General features: G+C 56.5%; 1 protein-coding gene across 5 annotated transcripts in view; it reads right to left on the reverse strand.

Moving 5' to 3' along the window:
• The window catches only part of KCNT1 (potassium sodium-activated channel subfamily T member 1), a 75,785-nt gene extending 56,559 nt beyond the window's left edge, over nucleotides 1-19,226 (reverse strand). For 2 of the 5 annotated variants that reach the window (XM_038156487.1, XM_038156485.1), the window contains exons 1-2: nucleotides 18,953-19,226; nucleotides 6,437-6,616 (exon numbers count right to left, since the gene is read on the reverse strand). In XM_038156487.1, the coding sequence (XP_038012415.1) occupies nucleotides 6,437-6,616; nucleotides 18,953-19,083 (311 nt within the window). In that variant the 5' untranslated portion in view covers nucleotides 19,084-19,226. Of the gene's footprint in view, nucleotides 1-6,436; nucleotides 6,617-6,734; nucleotides 7,169-11,896; nucleotides 12,147-16,297; nucleotides 16,977-18,952 lie in introns of those variants that run through there. The other 3 variants (XM_038156494.1, XM_038156488.1, XM_038156489.1) reach the window with 3 other exon arrangements.
• Nucleotides 19,227-23,275: the final 4,049 nt, after the last annotated feature.

Below are 23,275 nucleotides of genomic sequence, written 5' to 3' on the forward strand. Positions count from 1 at the left end.
TAATACTCCTGCCAATGTCCAGGGGCACCTGCCTTAAGATGAAGACACAAGAGCACACCAATAGCTGCAAGGAAACATCAATTAAAAAACTCCAAGCAGCACTGCAATTAAGACCCAGCTCTGGGAATCATCCCCGCAGCCTTTCAGAGCAACTGGAAAAACAAACCTCAATTAAGAATGCTATCATTAGAAAAAATCTGCAAACACAAGAAAACCCAAATCAATTTTATAAACCTGCCTCAGGCTTCCAATGCTCCTCATGCCGGTGTGTCCCACCTGGGGCTGGGCTGAGCAATCCACAGGCAGCATCTGTTGGTTTTGCCCCTGTTAAGGGCGAGGAGGTGCTGGAGAGGAGGTGCCCACACGTGCAGGGCTGTGCAGTGTGGGTTTCATGGTTCCTCCTCCCTGTCAGGGACAGCGGATTTAGGAACACCAACACTGCCCTAGGGGATTCCCCCACCCTGCCCTAAGCTCTGCTGCTCCAAACCCACCAAACCGTGTTCCACCAGCGCCTTGGGGATGGCTGGAGGCCTGGGATGCTCCTTCCCATCTGACCCAGGAGCAGGAACGAGCCTGTCTGGAGGAGCACGGCGTGTGCAGCCTGCTGCTCCTGGCCAGCAGCTTCTCCAAGGACTCACACGGAGCTGGGGACTGAGCTCAGCCTCGTCCACAGCCTTGGCCAGCACAGCAGAGCTCTTGGCATCTGCTCTGGACAGAGCCACACCTGCACGTGCCACGAGCCTGCCTGGCAGTGCTCCTTGGCTCAGGAGCACATGGGGATGGCCCCAGAGGGAACACACAGGGATGGCTCCAGAGGGAGCACACAGGGATGGCTCCAGAGGGAGCACACAGGGATGGCTCCAGAGGGAGCACACGGGGATGGTCCCAAAGGGAGCAGGGATGGCCCCAGAGGGAGCAGGGATGGCCCTAGAGGGAGCACACGGGGATGGCCCCAGAGGGAGCAGGGATGGCCCCACAGGGAGCAGGGATGGCTCCAGAGGGAGCAGGGATGGCCCCAGGGGGAGCACACGGGGATGGCCCCAGGGGGAGCACACGGGGATGGCTCCAGAGGGAGCACACGGGGATGGCCCCAGAGGGAGCACACAGGGATGGCCCCAGAGGGAGCACACAGGGATGGCCCCAGAGGGAGCACACAGGGATGGCCCCAGGGGGAGCACACAGGGATGGCCCCAGAGGGAGCACACAGGAATGGCCCCAGAGGGAGCACACGGGGATGGCCCCAGAGGGAGCACACGGGGATGGCCCCAGAGGGAGCACACAGGGATGGCCCCAGAGGGAGCAGGGATGGCCCCAGAGGGAGCACACAGGGATGGTCCCAGAGGGAACAGGGATGGCCCCAGAGGGAACAGGGATGGCCCCAGAGGGAACAGGGATGGCCCCAGAGGGAGCACACCAGGGTGACCCACTCCTGCCACGGCTGGCCGGGCTGGCAGGGGCAAACTCCTGCTTGTGCTGTCACACAGAAACTTCCTTGACAAAGCCTTGACTCAGGGAAACAGCCTGATCCAATTAATAACTGGTTTGGTTTTGCTTTGCCAGGTGGAAGAAGCAGAGGAGAAGCAATTTAATTCTGCTGGACTCACAGGTACTCCCAAGCTCCTGTCTGGGATCCCACCACCTTCACCAGTGACATTTGTTACTTGGCTTGCCCAGGCATCATCACCGAGCTGTCCCTGGAGAGATTCTGCACCCAGGGATGGTGGAAATAGGCCTAAACACCATTACTGAGGGAAGGGATATTAGCAATAATATCCAGCCTGCTTCACCAGCAAGGGGTCCCACTGCTGGGGCATGAAGAGCCTCCCCCAGGGGAATTTTGTGGCACACAGGCACCAGAGCTGAATCTCCTAATTCCAGGTACAAACCTTCACTGGCACAGATGCTACAGCCCGAGCAGACTTTGCACTGATGTAAAATATTGGCCATTACCTCACCAGCAGAGAAATAAATGTCTCTAATTTCTGGATACAAATTGGAATTTTCAAATTGGCATCTGCATCTTCCAAATAAAATGAGGAAAATTGCCCATTAAATCAAATAGCAATGAAGTGAGGACTCAGCCACACAACCTGCCTCGGGAACACGAAACTACCCAGCTCCATTAATGTAATGATGCATTTTGATGAGGAACTCGCTTGGGGCATGTTAGCATGAGAACTGCGGGGGTAAGATCCTCCAAGGCTGATACTGCAGCACTTCACTTTGCTCATGCCAAGCATAATCTGACCCGAGATTTAGAGCCACCACTTAGTGACAAATTAAAGAGACAAAACCCAGATGTCAGATCACAGACAAAGAAGTTGTAAGACTCTAAAAAAAAAAAAACGAAACTGAAAGCAGAAACTTAAAAGAATTGGCCCTGGTAGTCAAAATCCTCTTTTCTTGGTTATGTAACATCTAAAATACTTTTGATTTGAAATAGGAGATGTTAAAATTTTATAGAGAAGTTGCTGAATTCTTCTGCACGAGCAGCTTCTCCAAATGATTTTTTTTGCTGATAATTAGCCTCAGAAAAATGCACTTAATCAAAGTGACATCCATTACTTCTCGCTCCTGTAAATAGGACTGTGGCTTCTGATGATGATTTTCTGGAAAGTGTTCAGACTATTCAAATTAGGCAACAAATAAGCTCCTAATGACACTTTTCTGAGATACAGTTTAATTTCATTTATGGGCTTTTTTAATACATGCCCCAACCCAGCTGTCAGCACTGTCCAAGAAAAGAGAAATGCAGGAGATCAAAAAACTGCCACGGCCAGGACAGCAAACATCAAAGGGATGCCACAGCTTGGGGTGTGAAACAATATTTATCCATGCAGCAGATGTGCTTTCTCAGCTGCCTTTAATCAGCACTGGCAGCATCACTTCAGAACAGGAGCCTGGGCAGCCCCAGCCCTGGGGAGGCTGTGCTCAGCCCCTGCTGCCTTCCCAGCACCCTGGCCTTGCTCCCAGCTCCCCGGCACAGAGGATTCCCATGCCCAGAGGAGCCAGGAAGGTGAAAAGGCAGCCAGCAGGGTTTGTGCCCCCGGTTCTTCACCTTCTCTTTGCCACAGGCTCAGCATCTCAGACTGTGCCTTCGCTGGTGCATCCCAGAGGCTCTGCTGCTTTCATGGCCACAAAACATCAGCGGGATAAGAAAGGCAGCGCTGCCAGGAGCCAGCAGAACAAATCCATTTTTCTCCCAGCACTGATATCGACAGCACCTTCCAAACGGGGAGGAAACTCCTGAACTGGGCAGGATTAGTGCCAGACAACAGAGGCAACTGCAAGGTTCCAAAGAGAGCCTTCCCTCCCCACCAAAGCAGAAATCACCTCCCAGGCCCCAGCAGTCAGATTGCTGCCCTGAGAGCTGTTCGTAGCCCCTGGGAATGCAGAGCTGAATGACACCTAATGCTGCTTCTCCCACCCAGAGACCTGCCTGGCAGAAATGTCAAGCCCAGAATTTAAACACAGCTGAGCCCAAAGCCTTCCACCCTCTCATGGCAGTGAGCTCTGAAGACAGTAAGATGATCCTGGAAGGAGCGCTTGGACTTGACAACTCTAGATTTGCTTGTCATTAGGCTTTTCTCTCTCTGTCTCACAAATCCATTTTCCTCCCACATTCCCTTCCCAGCCAGCCGTTTCCTATTTGCTTCCTGGCCAATTTCTTGCATCCACCACAGGATGTTCAAAGTGTTATTTCATTCTCCTGTCAATCAGTCCACCCGCCAAAGAGCAAGCCCTGCTCAGATCGACCGTGATCATCTTGTACGCTCCAAAAACAAAAGTAAATTAGGAGCAGCCTAATTTACCCATTCCACCTCACATTCACTGATTGGTTCCTTCTGTTTCAGAGGTTATCTGGACCCAGTCTCTCCTCCTGCTGTACCACAGCTCTCTAATTATCCACTTGTTCCAACAAGCTCTCATCTCCTCAAGCTCCAGCATTACCTCATTCCAGGGTTGGTGTCTCTTCAGCATCCTCTGTGATGAGGATGCACTAATTCATCTCTAGCAGGAACAGTTTTAACTCTCCAGAAGCAGCAAAACCCTTTGGCCTCCCATCCTTTTAGCCTTTGCTGACCCCAGAAACCCCCTCACTTCCAGCAGCACACTCATTCCAGGGTAATGTTCAAAATCAGACATTAATTTCAAGCATACCTTTGACAAATACATGAGATATTCAGTGTTACGGGTGTTTTCCTTCAGTGCTACATCTCCAAGTCCAGCGAGCTCTGTTTTACCACTCCAGGTTCCCTGCAGGGTTTCCGTGGGGGGATTTTCCTCAGCACATCCCTGCCAGGGCTGTAACAAAGCCCTTCCAAGCACAGCTCTGAGCTGCTTATCATCCACAAGCACAGCAAAGCCAGAAAGTCTTTCTGCTTCTCCTTTTTTTTCTGCCTAAATCAGCTCCTGATTCAGTGGGTTTGGAGCAGGCTGATGAGCTCCTCGTAATTACCCCAGCGAGCTCGATTCAGCCACAAGGTCCCACTATCATTAATGACTGGAATTCAGGCCTAGCAGCAACATTTCCCAAAGCCCACAGCTCATCTCAGCTCCCGGGGAAGTCAAGTGGACTCCAGTGAACAGCAAACGTGGGCTCAGAGATCTGCATGCCCCCACACAACGAAATTATCAGTATTTTCCAGATGAAGGGGAAATCAAACAACTCAAGGAAACGGCGCAGAGCCAGTGGAACTGAGATATCTTGAGAAACAATGCTAATGAGTTCTTGAGAAACGGGGCTAATGAATTAACAAAACCACCCAGAGCATCTCCACATTAAAATTAAAGAGAGATGCTGAATCAGAAAGACTCAAATCTAGAGGAAAATGAAGGTTAAGGGGTGTAACCAGAGAAATACATAAAGAATACAATCTGCTGTTCCATCTTCCATATTTCAGATGGTTCCAAATACTTCAATATGAAAACTATTAAATCTTCAAACTTGACCAAATGAGCCATATCACAACCATTCTGAAAGCCAGACATTTTCTGCAGCAGGAATTTCCTGCTAACTTCTCACTTGGTGTCATAAAACTATATTAATGTTTAAGTGTCTGTTAAGGAAATCTGGGCTTTAAAACCTCCAGGATCACAGATTCCTTTTTGAGCCAGACCAATTTTATGCAGCGATAAAAGTTAGGAACACTTATAGAGAACATTTGTAAAACCCACACTCACAGTCTCAAAGCCAAATTCACTTTCTTTTTTTTTTTTTTATGACACTTGTACATATATATATATAAAAAAAAAGGACATTATCTTTTAAGAGAGCTGCACAAAAGCCTTGATGCAGGTGTACCAGGCACACAGCAGCTAGTCAAGGACTAACCAGTAATTAAAAGGTTTTCTCCAACAAGAATTACATCTCTCTTTGTTTGCATCATGCAATTAATTGGTGGAGAAAGACAAAAATCTGACTCCCCATTAGCACCGGTATTTATGATATGAGCAGAGCTGAAGGGAAGGAGCTTGTCCCTCTTGATTAAACTGCTCTGCCCATGGAATTCTCCTGCCACTCACGGCATTCCCTCTGTCCCTCGCTCAACCTGGGGATAAATCCCAGCCAGGCAGGAACAGCAGGTTGGTGCTCAGCACACAAAAAGCCATTCCTCTGTTTATCCCAAGGGAGGGAGAGTGGCACCACAACCCCAGCAGCGCTTCAGAGCCACCCTGCTGCCCAGACAGCACCCGAGGACAGCCTGGAGGAGCCGGCCCTCCTCAGGAAATGTTGTCAGCCCAAATTCCACACACGGTGCCACAGAGAGCTCCACCAGCCCCTCGCTATCCCACACATCGATCCCTTTTCCTGCTGGCCAGCCCCTGATGGGACTCCAGGAGGCAGCAAGCTGCCCGCACAGCTCTGCCGGCCCAGCACACCCACAGCACTCCCAGCACACCCAGGCGTTCCCGAGCCGCTCTCCCAGACACCCGCGGCCTCCAGCCGCACATCCCGGGAGTGCCACACGCCGCCGCATCCTCCAGCGCACCCCAGTGCCACCAACATCCCGGCCACCGCAGCCCCTGCTGCCGTCAGCACCGCGGACAGCTCCGCACCGGGCGGGCTCCGCTCCGCGCCCGCGGCAGCAGCACCGCGGACAGCTCCGCACCGGGCGGGCTCCGCTGCGCGTCCCTGTGGGAGCAGCACCGCGGACAGCTCCGCACCGGGCGGGCTCCGCTGCGCGTCCCTGTGGGAGCAGCACCGCGGACAGCTCCGCTGCGCGTCCCCGCGTCCCGCCGCTGTCCAGGTGTGTCCCCAGCCCAGGTGTGTCCCCCGTCCAGGTGCGTGTCCCCCTCAGCCCAGGTGTGTCCCCAGCCCAGGTGTGTCCCCCCGGCCCAGCTGCGTGTCCCCATCCTGGGCAGAGCCCCAGGTCCGTGTGTCCCTGCCGGCGGCTCGGTGTCCCCGCGCCCTCCCCGCCGCTGTCCCCCGAACCTGTCGTCGCTCTGGAAGGACTGGTCCCCCAGCAGCAGATCGCGGAACCGGTAGCGGGGCGGCAGCGGCAGCACCTCGGACTCCAGCTCCGTCATCTTCAGCGAGGCGATGTCCAGAATGACCCCACTCTTGCGGCTCCCGCCGCCGTCCCCGCCGCCGCAGCCGCCGGGCGACGAGAGCCTGCGGGAGAGAAGGGACAGCGGCAATGGGGGGGCGAGGGGGGCCCTGCCCTGCCCTGCCCGGCCCCTCCTCCGGGGCCGGCTCCGCGCCACCCCCCCGCACCCCCGGCCGCGGTTACATTGCGGGGCAGGCGGCCGTGCCCCCCCGGCAGAGCGCTCCCCCCGGGGGCATCGGGGTGCCTCGGGGGTGCCTCGGGGCTCCGCCGGCTCAGCGCAGGGCCCGGCGGGGCGGGCAGGGTCCCCCGGAGCGCCCCGCACGGCGGCACCGGCAGCAGGACATCTGCCGCTCGGCAGGCGAGCGACGGAGAGCAAGAGGAGCCAATGGGAAAAAAAAAAAAAAAGCCCGATTGCCGGGAGGAAATAAAACTGCTCGCAAGATAATCGAGAGCTGACGGGCAAAGCCAGATCCACCCCCGGCCTCCCCCCGCGAGGAAAAGTAGGGATGGGAGGCAGGCAAGGCGGCGGCTCCACACGCGTGCTGGAAGCAGAGGCACAACCTCCTCTCCGGACTGCTGGCACTTAAATCATCTGAACAGCCCCGGGATTAAATGAGAAACCGCGAAGGCTGATGACTCAGTGGCCTGTCCAGCTGCCAAGTGTCGTGGCCAGGAGGATACATCACCCATCCCTCGGCATGGCTCCCGTCAGGGGTGGGCAGCGCCTGGGAGAGACCCAAGGTGGTGGCTCACAGACAGCTGCGTGTGGCCACTGCACACAGAGAGGAGATGAAACCCAGGCAGCCCTCAGGAGGTTATTTCAGAGGGTTAAGGGCTTTCTCTGGTCCCTTTTCTCAAAGCACATTTACCAGCCAGAACGTGGGGACGCCCCTGCTGCCCATCACAGCAGATTGGGCTTAAACTGAAACTTCACAGAGCAGCAAAGCCATTCATTGCAGAGACCCCGAAGGCAGCACCCCAGGTCCTGATCCTGTCTGGCTGGGCTTCATCAGTGATGGACCCCCCTGTCACGAAGGGCTTCACGACAGGAGCACCAATTTCAGACTCTTTGTGGGAGGAGGGGAGGACAGGGCTGGGAAGAAGAGAAATGGTGCCTCTGAGCTGATTCTCTGTCCCTCACGTGTGACTCTGGAGTGCGAGGCAGCAAAGAGCTGAAAGGCTCCAACTCCTGTCTGATGTTCTTCCAAGAGTCTCCTCCAAAGCCTCTCCAACCCATTCCCAGCATCTTCCCACAGCTTTGCCTCCAGCACACCCTGCACAAGCTAAAGCAGAAGAGCCTCCAGCAGCTGGGCGCTGAGCTGGCACTGAGCACAGATCCAGGGATTTGCCGCAGGGACGGGAGCTGAGGCTCCTCAGATCATCGTCTCCCTTTACCAGCTCGCAGCCCTGCAAATCAGCTCCCAGCTGACCAGATCCCAAAGCCCTGCTCAGCCGCTGCTCCCCAGTTTCCAGAAGAGCAGCCAGCATGCAGAATTTCTGCTGAGCACAGCCCCAGCAGCCAGCCCAGCCCGCCCTCAGCGCTTCAGATGCTCCTCACTGCTGTTATTTGCCACTCAATTCCATCCCCCCCAGAGCTCCTCGGCTCCTTTCAGCTGCCACATGCACAGAGCAGCCAAGGCTCTGCACTGACTGATGCATCCGTGCAGGGCCGTGGGCTGAGGGGAGGTTATTCTGTGCTGCTCATTGATCCAAAACTTGGTCTTGAAGATCAATCAAGCCAAGCTCCTGTCAACTCAAGCACTCCCTGCGGATCCACCCAAATAAACACTGAAGTTTGCTGACCACCTCTAGCTCGTGCTGCAAGGGAGGATCTAACATTAAGCACACCAAAAAAAAAGAAAAAAAGAAAAAGCCGCAATTAAATCTTTCCTCTTGGAGCTTAACTATGATAAATTAGGCCAAAAGCTGTTTCTAGGCCATCAGGACAGCATTCTGAAACGCAAATTTCAGCGCGAGAAAATGCGATTTTTAAGAATTATCCACCCTCTCATTATAAGCGTGGTTTAAAGCAGGGAGCCAGGTGCCTGGCTCCAAATGGGGGTGGTTGTAATTGTGTTTGAAGGAGCCTGTCACACCCAGTGCTCTCCAGTGATTATGAAGCGCCTCTTTAAAGGAGCACCTTGTTTCCTCTCCCAGAGGAAAGGAGCGCTGCAGAGCCCTGGCCACACTGCCTGCCATGTGGAAAGGGCATCTTTACCCACAGCTGCCACCCTGGCTGACACTCCCCAGCTCCTGGACGGGCAGGGCCATCCTCATCCTGCCCCCTCAGGGAGCTGTGGATGCTCACAGCTATTCCCAGCCCTCCTCCTGGATATCAAACACGCACCTTTTGGGGTTTGGGTGCTGTTTGGTTCTTTTGTTTCCACACGATCCTTTTCCAACTCAATTAATCCATCTCTCCTGGCCTCAGATCATGAAACAAAGCAAATATTCACCACTGTCCTTTATCAGCCTTTAGAAACTGTAGTAAAATCCAATTATACCAGTAGCTCTGGAAACACAATTTCTGCTATTTGCATCTGAGCTTCTCCTCCCATTGGCAGTAGCAGCTACACTTTGAATGTATTTTCTCTTATTCTTGCATACAAAATCATTCAGAATTTTTAAATTTTGGCACATTCATTTGTTCTGGATGAAGCTTCACTACACAAAATACTGCATTTGCTTGTTTGTCACAATGTCTTTATCAACTGCACAGTGACTTTGAGACGTTGCACGTCGATGTCTTAGACATAAGTGCTCCTGCAAGGCACACAAATCTCCTGACATTGGCACAGAGGATTTACAACCTCTCCTCCCAAACACAGGGATCCTGAGCTCTGGAAATGCCACAGCAACCTGGCTACTTCTTCAAAGCTGTAGTGGTATAAAATAAAAAATTCATGAACAAGCTCATTTATTGCATAGTCTTCAAATACTACAAAAAAAAAAATAATAATCCTGGAGTGGTTTATAGCTAAATACAGATCTGCAGCTTTATTTTTATCATCCCTTTCCTTTCTTCCTCCAGAGCCATGCACCACTAAAACAGCGTGCTGCCATCAGCAGATGGAAACCTCCACACTCTTCCTCTCTCGGCTACGGCAGCGTCTCTCTCCCAGCTTGGCCAGCTCCCTACTGCCGTGGGGAGGGGACACAGCCCTGCTCAGCCTCCTGGAGCCGGGCTGAGCCCGGCGTGACCCCGGCCAGACCCCCCTGCTGCTCTCTGCTCCCGTTAAAGACCCATCCCTGCTCCCGGGCACAGCCATCCCTGCCCGGCTCAGCAAACACACACCCCAGAGCCACGGCTGCCTCGGCTCCTTCCATCCTTCCCCGTGCCTGGGCTGGGCACACCCAGCCTCCTTCTGCCCTTGCTGGTTCCACCTGGCACAGCCAGGGGTGCTGCCAGCACCGTGCCCCGGGCTGGAAATGCCAGCACAGGAGCAGAGGGAGCCGAGGCATGTTGGCTCCGCAGTGCCACGTGCTCCCTGGAGCTCCTCAGAGCTCCCCAGCTCCAAGAGGCAGCTCTGTCTCACAGGAAAATCCACAGGCAGGGAGCTGCTTGTGATGGATATTAGGATTTCCACTACTGTTTGTAACTGTGTCTGCCAAAGAAGAGGAAGGACGCAACCCGAGTTCCTCCTCTGCTTCCTTGCACACTGCACACCCCAAAAACCACGGGGCACCTTCCTGCTTCCCACCACAAACCAGCCCCAAACTGCCAGGGTCACCACAGACCCCACACTGCTGAGGGATGGAGCTGCCCCGGCCTGCCTGGCACCTTCAGGAGCCCCAGAGCTCCCAGGGACACCTCTGCTCTGTCAGCACCAGGAGTTCCTGGAGGAGATCTTCTCCTCCCGAGGGCAGGGCTGTGCAAACGGAACAGGTGAAGCTACATTTGGGGCAAGCTCTTGCATAACATCCAGTCTAAACCTCTCCTCTCCCACTCCAAGCTGTAAAAGGAGCCAGAGGCACCGGGCCCTGCTGGCAGCCATCTGCTCCAACTCCATCCTTCCCCCAGGAGGATGGCCAGGGAGTCTGGATGTGCCGCCAGGAAAGCGAGTACCTCGTGTCCAGCCCCAGCATCCCCTCCTCAGGCAAAGCCACCTCACAGCTCGGGACCCAGCAGTCCCTGCAGCACCCCAGGCAGCTGCTGCTGCGCCTCCTGTCACCTCTGAGGGCACGGAAGAGACAATCCCTGGCTGAAAGAGTGGAGCAGAATCACACACAGGGCCTGACCTTGCTGTTGGCACCGACACAGGACAATCTGCTGGCAGAGCCCGAGCTCTGGGCTGCAAGCAGGCACTGGTTGGGCAGGAACCTCCAGCTGCTCTTTGCTGGCCCAGACCAAGGTAGGGTGAGAGTATCGGGATTGCACCCAAGGGCTGGGACACCTCTCCAGAGGGTCCTTGGGCCAGGCTGCTCCAGGACAGCAAGGACTGCCACGGCCTGTCCTCCTGACCCAGCCGTGGCTGCAGTCTGGTCCTGCATCCTGGTCCACCCTCAGTCACCAGCACTGACTCTCTCCAGGGAGCCCAGCCACACAGGAAATGCTGCCCTTTCTTTTCCTATAGTTATTTAAACATATACAATCATCTCGTGTTTGTTTCTCCTCCCACAGCTCTTCTGGTTACCAGGTTACAATTGTTCTCCCCTCTCTTTTTGGTTTGGGGTTTGTTTTTTTTTTTTTCCCTCTGAGTGACATCCCCGTGGGGTCTCCTGAAGGCTGGAGTGCTTGGGGACACAGCTTTGGTCCCTAGAGGCAGGCTGGAAGGCAGCACATCCCCCCTCCCAGCCCCTGCAGCAGGGCTGGCACTGCTTTGGGCACGGAGGGGTGGCAGAGCTGGCACAGCAGAGCCGAGGAGAGGGCAAGGTGCAGGCAGGGAGGCGAGGCAGCAGCTCTGCACACGAGTGGGGTGAGCACAGAGCAGGGCAGGCCTCCCACACAGCACAGCATCCCCTGCCAGGCACTGCCCTTCCATGCCAGCCCTGCAGGGACATGCCCACGGAAGGGTCGGGGTGCCCGTTTCGGAGCTGTGTTCTCTGCCAACGCCTCCTCTCTCTGTGAGCAGCAGCCAAGCCGCTGCTGGCTCTGTCTTGCCTTGCTGAGGAACAGCCCCAGGCTGTCATCCCCCTGCCCCTGTCCCTCCCCAGGGGTCTCACAGTGGCCCACGGTCACTGCTCATTGAGACAGCAGTACCCCCACCGTGGGTGTGGGTTTGAGATCTTCTGACTCAAGGAGTTTGAAGAGCTCTGAGGGTGTGAACAGGCCCAGCCCAGCACCCAAGTCATCACTGCCATGTAGCCTGAGCAGCTTTGGCTCAGGTCCTGGTTTGGGTACAGACCTGCAGAACACACCCTCACAGTGTACGAAGTCTCCCAGGTGAAATTCCTGCATCCCAGCTCCCATCTCCACAGGCAGCTGGACTGTCCACGTCAGGAGCTGCTGTTGCTCAGAACTTCTCCAGAGCTGCTGAGCCCTGTGACAAATCCATCCATCCTTCGCTTCCAACAAGCACAGGCAATTTAGCACCACAGGCCTCACGGAGAAATTAGCATTTTGTGTGTTTCACGTGGAAAATGAACAGGAAGAGTGAGTCAGTGCAAAGCTCCACGAGCCTTTCCCCCGCTGGCAAATGCTATTTTCTAGAAGATGAAAGTAGAAATTGTACCTTCCAGGTCCAGAGCCACTTTCCTCACTAGACAGCCCCGCACCAGCAGCCGAGCCCCACATCTCCCCATCCCTTCTGGCCTGGTGCACACGAGGGTTCTGTGTGACAGGCTCACCCACAGAGAAGCCTTTTCCCTCTTCTTTGATCCCACGGGAGTGGCAGAGGCAGCTCAGCACCCCCAGCCCCAGTGAAATTTTCCAGTCTGAGGTCCAGTGGGAGTGAGCCATCCCCTGTGTCCAGAGCATCCCACCTGGAAGAGCTGCCAGTGCTGGGGGTCCCAGCAGGCACAGAGGCTGACAGGCCACGCTGATGTCCCTGCTGGCTGCAAAGATGGGAAAAAGGAGGCAGGGAAAGCTCATCCTGCACATCCTGGGCTCCTGGCAGGTGAGGGGACCAGCTCCCACTCCTCAGGCCTGGGCTGGGGCCTCCTCATCTCTTTAATAAGAAAAACCAACCTGGAGTGGTGCAAGCTCTGGTGGAACCAACCTGGGCTGTGGAGGGTTCCCTGCCCACGGCAGGGCTTGGAGCTGCAGGATCTTCAAGGTTCCCTCAGCCCAAATCCTTCTGGGATTCTGTGACTTGCAACCAGCCTATTCTATTGTGTAAACATGCAAACAAAATGCAAATTAGCTCAGCTGAGCACTTGCAGCATGACATCCCAAGCCTGCTTGCCTGAGGACACAGCTCTGCTCCTCATCCCAATGTCCTTGGGCAAAGGGCTCCTCCGAGGGCTCATTCCCAGCACCTCGGGCAGGAGCAGCCTCGGGAGAAGGGGCAAACCCAAAGCACTCAGCCTGCAGAGCCAAGGTCACCAGCCCTGCCAGGAAATTCCTGACTCAGCCCTCTCCAGGGCTATTTGTGGATTGCATCAGGCCCCTCTCTGCTGAGGAGCAGGTTTCCTGGAGTGTCCAGCCCTTTTCCCAGCAAGGACATCACCCCTTTTTCCTCCTGGGTTTGTAGGGCAGCCTGGGAGCACGAACAAACTCCTCTGAAAGCTCAATCAACCCCAGTGCTCAAGAAATGATGCAACCAGGACTCACTGCTGGAGAAACGATCCCTCAGGGGAGGCCCTGCCAGTCCCACTGGGAATTTTGGAGGCTGTGCACACCAGATTCCTCAGGAAAACCACCCAGCCTTCAACAGCAGGGTGCTGCAGGGATAACACCAGGCTCATGATTCACACCAACCAACCACGACAGACCCTAAACCTAAACAGATTATTCACCTAAAAAGAGAACAATTCCCTTGCCACGGCCTCCAGAGCTGTTCCTGGAGAGCCAGTGGCCAAGCCTCCCCTCTTGCCTCTGAGATATCCCAAGGGACACAATCCTGGCTCAATCCAAGCCATAAAATCCTCGGCCACGTTTGTCAGTCCCCCAGCAGCTTTCAGGCTCATGTGAAAATAAAAAGTCTGCAAGATTGGGAAAGTGCTAATTCTTGCTAATAAACTTGCTGGGAAAATCCTCCCCTCTGCCCAGCCCCAAGCTGCTACAAACAGCAAGGGTTGGAGCATGGAGGAAAAAAACTTCTTTGTGCTCCAGACTCCTGCAGAACAGTCCCTGCTGTGGAAGCAGAACATAATAGAGGCATGTGGGAGGAGGAAGAGTCTCTTCACACTGTTCAAAACCACAAAGTCTTGCAGAAATAAACCCCCAGAGGCAGGTTTGTCAGCGCACCTGCCAGGTGTGACGGCATGAAGGGAGATGTCTCCTGGGTTGGAAGGCAGGAGACAAACAGAAGGAAAACACTGGAGCAAACATCGGTGGGGTCCCACCAGGCTCTCCACGATTGCGTGGCTTCAGAGGGGACGGGGATGACTGCAAATCATCCACTGCAGTCAAACCAAAACCAGACTGTAAACAGGAAGATCTTGTGGCACTGACCGACCTCGTGAGAAAATGTCAGACAAAAATTAGCATCAATAAATTCCAACGGATCCAAAGGGAGATGGGGCAATCACCTTCCTGCACAGGCATGAAAAGGTCTGCAAACCAGCCCTCAGGAAAGAGCCACGGGCACAGCAGATATGCCACAAAGCCAGCAGCTCTCAGAGGTGGTCAAAACCCCACACTTCAGGGAAGGATTTTTATTCCAGACAAGCCCACCATGGAGTCACACACTCTTCTGGCTCCCCCCCTCAGAACTGAAACAGCCCAGAGAAGGGCACCAGAGGTTAACTGTGGGTTATAAACTGTGGGTTTGGCAAGGCAAGGCCAAATAGACCTGGAGGAGTCTCCAGCCTGGAGAAAGACATGATGAAAAGCAGATAAAACCAGACGGGACAACCAGGGAGCAAGAACATCACAGCAGCTGCAGGAGCTCAGGGAAATCACGGGCAGCAGCTCAGAGGAACAGCAGCTTGTTCTGTCACACCACAGAGCTCCCGACCCCCTGTGGGAGCAGAAAGTGCCAATGGCTTCAGGAGGGAGCAGGTGAATGCCCAGGGAAGCATCCACCAGGCTGGCACAGCCACTGGCACAACCTCCAGCCCTGGGAAGGGCTGCTCCCTCCTGCCCTCTGTCCCTGCACAGAATGCCACGGTGGTTTGGGCTGGCAGGACCCTGAATCCCATCTCATTCCCAAGGGCAGGGACTCCTCCCACTGTCCCAGGCTGCTCCAAGCCCCTCCAGCCTGGCCTTGGGCACTGCCAGGGATCCAGGGGCAGCCCCAGCTGCTCTGGGCACCCTGTGCCTCCCCACCCCTGGGAAGAACTCCTTCCCAAGCTCCGTCCCTGCAGTTTGTGTCACCAGGCCCTGGCAGAGGACACCAGGCCAGAGGCACCCGTGCTCAGGGCTCTCCTGGCTGCCTTTATTCATGAGAAGGATGAATGAGATGCTCCCCACTGCAGCCCAGCCTGGCAGGGGTGCAAGAGAAACGTCCGAGGCTCCAAAGCAAACTGCGTGCAGCGCCGGGAACTGGCGCGGGGTCAGCCAGAGGCCGCTGCAGGAGGACTGGGAGGATCCAAACAGATGCTGTAAATATTTTTGCAGAGCAGAAAGAGCCCTGAGCACAGGCAGTGACCTACTTTGCTGCTCTCCGGTGAAGGGTGACAGGGCCACGCCAGAGCCCAAGGGCAGCTCCTAAGGAGGGCATTCAGCACTCTGGGGGTCCTTTTATGAACAGAGTAGCGGGGAAGGGTCCCAAAACCTCTTCCCACTGAGCCAGGTGTGCCGGTTCAGCTCCCCTGCAGCAGTCCAGAGCCTCACACTTCCCTTTCCTAACCATCTGAGGAGAACAAGAGCAGAATTCCATCTTATCTCTGCTACATAAACACCCTGAAAACACAGGATGTTTGGCCCTGCAGTTTTTGGCTCCCCATTGCAATTTCTCCTGGAACAGCAAGGCCCGGATGCCCACGGGCAGCCAAAGCAACAGTTGCTGCAATCCACAAGGCTGACTTTCTGGAAGCTGACAAACGTCCAAGCTAGTAATCACGCCTGGAGGAACTGATCACTAATTAGCTACAGAGCCTGGGTCACTGCAAGCTCTGTCAAAGAAGCATCTTCTCATCCATTTCCAGAAAACAGAAAACTTAAGAGACAGCAACAGGCTGCAGGGACCATCCTTGTGCTAGACTGAGCCAGTTCCTTGGATTCATGGAAAGATGAGCAGGAGAAGCCATGGGAGAGCCATCCTGGACCTGGGTGAGTGCTCACACTCAGCAAGAATCCCATTTAATCAGTGCTTTTCCCCATTTCTCCTGCCCTTGGACTCAGGCAGAGGCTTTACCCAGAGTGGCAGAAGGTGCCTATGTGCATTTTTAACCCGGCTGCCACTGCTCCAAATCTTGCTGTGAATTTCAGGGCCAAAAGCCCTGTCCCAGCCAGGTGGGACTGAGCACAGCCCCTGCCAAACCCAGCCCCCCGGAGCTGACATCCCACAGGAACACGCCGAGCCTGGCAGGCTGCTGCTGTCCAGCCCCCAAGCTCAGCCCCTCTGCCCCCTGCCCTGGAGCTGCTGGGACCCCCCTCCCCTCCAGATCCCGCTCCCAAAGCCCCGGCACAGCCCCCAAACCCCCACAGCAGCAGCCACACAGGCCCCCCCAAAAGAGCAGACACGAGAAAAGCCACGTACGTCTAGGGGAGAGCCATGGGCTCCCTACGAGCGGCTCCAGGCAGCCCCGGGCGCGCCGCCTTCCTCCAGCCTCTCCTCCTCCTCCTCCTCAGGCGAGCCATGGGAGCAGGAGGCAGGGGATGGAAAATCCGAGCCTCCTCCCGCCCATCCCTGCCTCTCTCGCTGGCCCCCTGACTCGGGCAGGATATTTTTGTGTGAGTCCTTCCATCTGGCTGCCCATCCATCACCCGTGCCCGCGGTGCCCTTACATGGGCAGCGGGGAAGAGGAGCCAGGGCCCGAGGAAATCCTGAGTTCCCCGAAGTGACACGCTGGATCCTTGTGCAAACATTTACCCACATTTCCCACGAGGTAGGACAGCGAAATTTAGGCTCTTTGTACCCTCTGGGTGCCAGAAATGTGTGTTTACTCTCCAAATAAACTCTCAAGTGCTTTTACAGTTAACTCTTTGCTTTCCACCTGGGAGGGACCTCCAGGATCGTTGTCCCCTTATGAAGAGGGCCAGGAGGAAGCTCACAGACATTTCCACACACATCTCCACTCTCAGGAAACAGAGCAGACAGGATTTCTCTTTAACAGCTTTTAAGCCAGCTCTAGATTCGCTAAGTGAAGGGATAATTGAGTTTCCCACTCACTTCAGTGGGGTCAGCCCAGCTGAGGTCCCTCGAGCGCTCAGCAGAAGGTTCAGTGAATGTGTTCTGCATCTTTGCTGCTCTACCCTGGCTCTCACATCCCTCACACACATCTCTGGTGATAGCTCTGCCATCACACCTGCAAGCACAGAGAGGAGCCAGGGAGATGGTGTTGGGCTGCTGAGCCCCGCTCTGCCCGGGGGCTGTGCAAACCCCACAGCACCTGGAGAGGAGGGGAAACCCACGGCAGGAGAGGGAGAAGTTCCTCCAGCAGGCAGAGGCTTAAACATGGTGGTTTAACCAGCAGGTGGTTAAACGTGGATGATCATTTGTGGCAGGATTTGTGCCCCCAGCCCAAGCTGCAGAGGAGGAAAGCAAAGAGCAGAGCAGGCAGGGCCCCTGGGGTGGTCTAGTGGTGCTCGTTGCCTGCTCCTGCCCTTTCTCTTCAGCCTGTCTGTAACAATCCTCTGCTGCTTCTTCAGCTGATCCGCTCGGAAAAAGTGCATCAGACACCAGCCTGCCCCGAGCTGCAGCTGGGGAAGCTGCAGAGTCCAGAGCTTGTTTAATATCTCCAGAAGGGCAGCAAAGGGCCGAGCACAAGGGCAGGCAAGACAAGCCATGGAAAGCAATGGCATTTCAACCTCTCCGGAGCCCGAGGGGGTTACAAACACATCGAGCTGCAGAGCAATAATTAGGAAACAAAGTTCCTCTACCCAGATTGAAGGAGACAGGCAGGAGGATCTTTGGGCAAGGGTTTTGTAGCGCATGAGGTGAGGATAAATCATTCCAGGCAGGGCTGTGGTGTCAGTAATGAGGAGCAGCTCCTCGTCTTCCCCTAATGTCGAGGTTGAAAACCTCCAGGAGCTGTTGCCTCCAACCCGATTCTGATCTTCACAGACAGAACAACCCCCTCGAGGGTGTCATTTCTGCAGACACATCAAGCACAGCTGCAAAACGAGGCAGTTTGGGGGCTGGGGAAAGCACTGTGCTCTGCAGCCACCCTGCTGTGCCCAAAGGAACCGAACGGTGCCACCCAGACTGGGGGTCCCGAGGCACCACGGAGCCTTGGACATTGCATCACTGACAGAGAGAAGGTAATAACAGGGGTCTTAACCCTAAAAAAGCAATATTCAAGGATTTTATTAATTACGCACCTCAGCGGCAATGTACCGAGAGTTAAAGAACAGAGTGTTCTTTCTCTTTTCATTTAGGTTTTTAGGAATAAAAGATCACTTCCCTAAATCATGGCAAGCAGATGAAGGCATAAAAAAATCCCAGCTGGACAGCCCAGGGCACAAACCCAGCTAAGGTCCTAATGTGCCAAGCGTGAATTGACACACACGGCTCATCTGCACACTTCAGCTGGCACTGGGTGAGTGAGACAGGCAGAAGAGCCACACTAGTAAATTTAACCAGAACAATGATAACACACAGCATTTTTCAGGGAAATCTGGGATACTCTGGCAAGGACAGCTTGTGAGGAACAGGTGCTGCTGCCTGGCACAAGAGGATGGTGGCACCGAGTCCCCCTGATCTCAAGCAGCTCTTCCCCTCCCTCTCACTGGACACGGAACTTTGGCATAAAACCAGCCCAGAAAGGGAGCAGGGGCTGGGCAGCGCGCACGGGAGTGCAGCCTGTTCCTGGGTGCATTTTAGCCCCTTGGCTTTGGGGTGGCGCCGGGGCTCAGCCGAGCCCGGCCTCACCCTCGCACCCCGGAGCAGAGCCTCAGAGGGATCAGCACGGACCCTCTTCCCACGAAGGACGGGACTGCTCGGGGGTCTCCAAGCGCCCCTTCCCCATCCCCAGGCAGCTCCCGACTGCCCCATTCCCGTGTGCTGTGCCCACAGGGGCATCCGCAGGGACCCCGGCCAGGCCTGCGAGCGCCGCGGGAACTTTCCTCCAGGCTCGGGGCACGGGGATCCTGCCGGCCGAGAGGGGCAGGGGCTCCTCCGGCTGCCCCGGCAGCTCCCCGGGACGGCAGCGCGGCAGCCCCGGGACCCTCCCCAGCCCCGCAGCCCCGGTACCTGTGGGCGCTGCCATCGTCGTAGACGAAGGAGCGGTTGGTGTAGCACTCGGAGCACACCGGCCGCCCCTCGGCCGGCCCCGCCGGTTTGTAGATCCCCTGCAGGCTCCGCTCCTCGCCCGAGAACGGCATCGGCGCGGCGGCGCGGGGGCCCGGAGCGCCCGGGCGGGGCAGAGCATGGGCGCCCCGCGCTGCCGGGGGCGCGGGCCGGGGGCTGCCGGCCTCGGGCACAGCCAGCGCCGCCGTCCCGCTGCCGGTCCCGCTGCCGGTCCCGCTGCCGGCCGCCCATCACGGCGCGCCCCGCAGCCGCCGCCGCGGCAGCCCGCGGGCCGCTCGGGCGCTCCGCATGCCGGGGCCGGGCGGCTCCGCGGGGAGCGCGGCGGGGAGCGGGCGGCAACAGGTGCGGGATGCGCGGGGATGGGCGGGGAGGGGCGGGGAGGGGCCGCACCGGGCGGGGCCGGGCTCCGCCCAACGCGCACCGGGGCCGCGCTCGCCTCCTCCCCCGGAGCTGCCCCCGCCGGCCTCGCCCCGGCCCCCGCGACCCCCGGGCTGCGGCAGCAGTCGGTGATCCCCCCCGGCCTCTGTCAGCACGACCTTCGCGTGGCTTGCTTGCTTTATTTTCCTTTATCCTCTCCTTTTTCCTTTCCGTTTTCCCTATCTTTCCCCCGTCATTTCCCCTTTCCCTTTCCTTTCTCCTCTCTTTCCCTTTTTCCTTTCCTTTCTTCCTTTCCTTTTCTGTTTTTTTATTTTCTTTTTTATTTCATTTGGTCGGATTTTTCTTTTTTTTTTTTTCCACTACCCACACAAATATTTGTGTTGAGCGCTGCTGCGCCTCGGGGTTGTGCCGAGAGCAAACAGCGCGGCCAAGCCCCGGCAATTCCTGTGCCGTGCTGCGCGGCCGGGCCGGCAGCGTTGATCTTCCCGGGGGGCCCTGCTGCACAAACACGGCCCCGCTGGGGAATGGCCCCGAGCCAGCGACAGCGTGGGCAGCCTGGAAACGAGCCGGCCGCCCCCAGGAAAGGGTTAACGGGATGGGCTCCAAGGTGCCTCCCCTCCAAGTTCAGCCCCATGTGGCAGGAGGTGCCACCAGTGATGATGCGGCCAAATGTGAAGGGCTGCCCCAAAAGCGTGTCCCCTCGCAGATGTGAAGAGCCCCAAAAGTGTGTCCCCTCGCAGATGTGAAGCGCCCCAAAACCGCGTCCCCTCGCAGATGCGAGCGGCTGCAAAGGGAGCGGCTCCGAGCAGGGTTCCACTGAGCGCCCCCGGCACACGGCAGGGCGTTCTGCCCCAGCTCGGCTGCCCTCCTCTCCTTTTTGCTTCTTGCTTCGCTCCTCTTTCCCAGCCCAGGCCGTTGTGCGGGCGCTGGGGAGTTCGCTACGGTGCCATTTTTTGGGAGCCCGGATCTGTGCTGGTGAGCAGACACCCCAATAAAGGAACTGCTCCCGCAGTGGCCACACAGCCCCTGGTGCTGTGTCACACAAGTCACCCAGCGCAGCACTTCAGTCCCACCCCGGGAAGGTGGCACCCCCCGCGCTGGCATCCCGCCGCTCCCGGAGCTCTGGCTTCTCCCCGGCAGCTCCCGGTCCCGCTGAGCCCCGGGCACCCCACCCTCGCCCTCCGCACCCGCCGCTGCCGGGCTCGTGGGATCCATCGGCGGATCCGCAGCCCCCGCTGTGCCACAGCCTCCGGATCCAGAGGGAAGTGCCCCCACTCGGATGCGCTGGGCTTTGCGCTTCTCTCCAGCGCTGGAGACTTCGTTTCTCCCGCAGCATCTCTTCCTCCTCCTCCTCTCTCTCCATATGGACTCTCCTACACCCGGAGTCATTGGAGAGAAAAGCAATTAATGCTCCCCGTGCAACGCAGCCGGGCGATGCTTCCCAGCCCATCCTGCTCTGAAGTGGGAAGGTTATTCTCCATTCACTAATTGCCTCACATTATCTGGCGCAAAGTGTTAACGTGCAGCTCCCGAGGAGAGGGGTGGGTGGCACAGCAGCGTATTGACATGCTGGGTGATAACACAGGCGTGGGGGAGGAATTATTTAAAACAGTCAGATGCTGAGAGAAATGAGAAATGAAAGAGAAAGAGCCAGAAGAAGAGGACATCCCCACCCAAATGCTGGAGTTTGAATGGCAGAGTGGGGCCGGTTCTGCCTGCCCCCGACACTGGTGTCACCCCAGTCCCACCACGAGCAGCTGCTCAGGCCACCACAGGGACAAGCCGAGCAATCTGGTGGCATCCTGCCTGAGGAAAGAGCTCTGGTCCTGGGGACAGCTCCCAGCTCCAGCGCAGAGCAATTCCTTGCCCCCCCTGGAACCAGGAGAGGAAGGCAGGGCAGTGCTCTCAGCAAAGAGAATTCAGAATTCTGGGGGCATGGGGCTGAGCTGCTCCTTCCTGCCTCCAGCTGCAGCACTCCCCAAATGCTATCGATGCTCCAAGTCCTCATTTCCCACCAAACATTGTCACAAAATACAATTAATAAAGATTTCATGTACCTCCTACTACAGGGCTGTTCTCTCAAATCCCTCAGTCCCAACAGCTCAGCTGGGGAGCCCCTCAGCACCCCGACATTCCTGCCAGATCCTGAGCAGGAGAGCACACACTGCAGGGGGCTGCACCCCGACATTCCTGCCAGACCCCGAGCAGGAGAGCACACACTGCAGGGGGCTGCACCCCGACATTCCTGCCAGATGCCGACCAGGAGAGCACACACTGCAGGGGGCTGGACCCCAAAACTCCTGCCAGATTCTGAGCAGGAGAGCACACACTGCAGGGGGCTGCTCTCAGCCTGGGATGGGGATGAGCAGCACACCCCGAGTGCTGTTCCCACGGCCGGGTGCTGTGTGTGCACACAGAGCTCTCTGCTCCCCAGAGCACAGCCAGGCTCGGGGGGCAGCACGGGGGGGCTCCCAGGGAAGGCAAAGCCCCGGTCTGAGAACCCCCAGGGATGGGTGCAGGGGAAGGCCCTGCTGAAGGCTGCTCTGACAGATCCCAGCCCTGCTGCTCGAGGAGGGGCCTGGCACAGGGCAGGGAGATTCAACTCTGCCGTTTCTGCGTCTGGGAGAACAATAAATAAATCTGTGGGAGGCAACAGTGGAATGAGTCAGAGGCGAGAGTGAGAGAAAGTCGTCATCTGCAGAGCACATCATCCGTGTCCAGCGACCCGCAGGGCTCCAGGGATTCGTGTCACGGGGGTCCCTGTCCTGCTCCAGCCCCTGATAACCCCCTTGCAGGAGGGTGATGGGGACGGCCCCACCAGCGGGAGCCTGGGCCATGCCTGGGGGAATGCAGCCCCTCACCAGCCCGGGGCCACCAGCAGGAGCACAGCTGGATCCATCCAGCAGCTGGAGAGGATGGGCTGGGGCACCCAGCTGGCTGCATCCAGCTCCTGTTTCCCCCCACGACCTCGGGCAAGCTTTGCCTTTTTGGGTGCCTCACGCAGGGACCCCATCACCCCGGAGCAAGGAGGTGTCCAGGAGAAATGCTGGAAACTGAAACACTTCCAGCTGAAACTTATTCTGTTTCTCCCAGGAGAAATGCCCAGAGCAGGGCAGAGCAGCCACGGTGTCAGGAACAGCGACAGCAGATCTGCTCCCAGCTGGAAATGTTGTCAGAGCGTGGACTGAATTTAATCACAGCACAGCCCGAGCCGAGACTCCGACGCTGCGGATGTTGTGCGTGTCAAATGAATTTCGTGTGAATCTCCATTTGCCAGGCACAAATACAGCCTGCAGGGAATGAAAGGACAAGGCAAAAAGCACCAAAAACCATCAGAAAAGCAACTCACATGGCACAGCCTGAGAATTAATAACAACAAGGAAACTTCTGGCCCACTGCAAAATAAGCAACTTTAGTGTCAAGTTGACATCTTGGCAGGGAGAGCACTTGGGGAACCTGCTTGGCCCTGTGGCCTCCCAGCTCAGGATTTCACACAAGTTTTGTTCTTTCCACTCAGCTCTTGTTAAACTCGGCGCTGCCGAGGCTGAGTGCAGCACTGGCAGAACACACAGGGGGTTGAGGCTGTCGTTACCCAGGAGTGCAGAGGTAGGGAATTGTCAAAGCTGTCAGTAATCTCAAGAAGGAATAATCAAACTTACCATAAAAAAGGAGAGAGCTCTGTAACTCCTAGACTGATGTATGCAAAACAGAAAGAAGAATGCAGGAAACTTGGCTATAAAGACGTGGATTTAGTCTCATCAACCGAGCCATTAAATCAGAAGCAAAGACACCTTCATCTGCACATTGGGAGCCACGGAGATGTGTGTCTGCTGTCTCAGTGCTCAGGTTGGCTGGCTTGGTTTTCGGCTTTCTACTTTTATTTAATGC

Source organism: Motacilla alba, chromosome 17 (assembly GCF_015832195.1).
Source record: "Motacilla alba alba isolate MOTALB_02 chromosome 17, Motacilla_alba_V1.0_pri, whole genome shotgun sequence".
Classification (NCBI taxonomy): domain Eukaryota; kingdom Metazoa; phylum Chordata; class Aves; order Passeriformes; family Motacillidae; genus Motacilla; species Motacilla alba.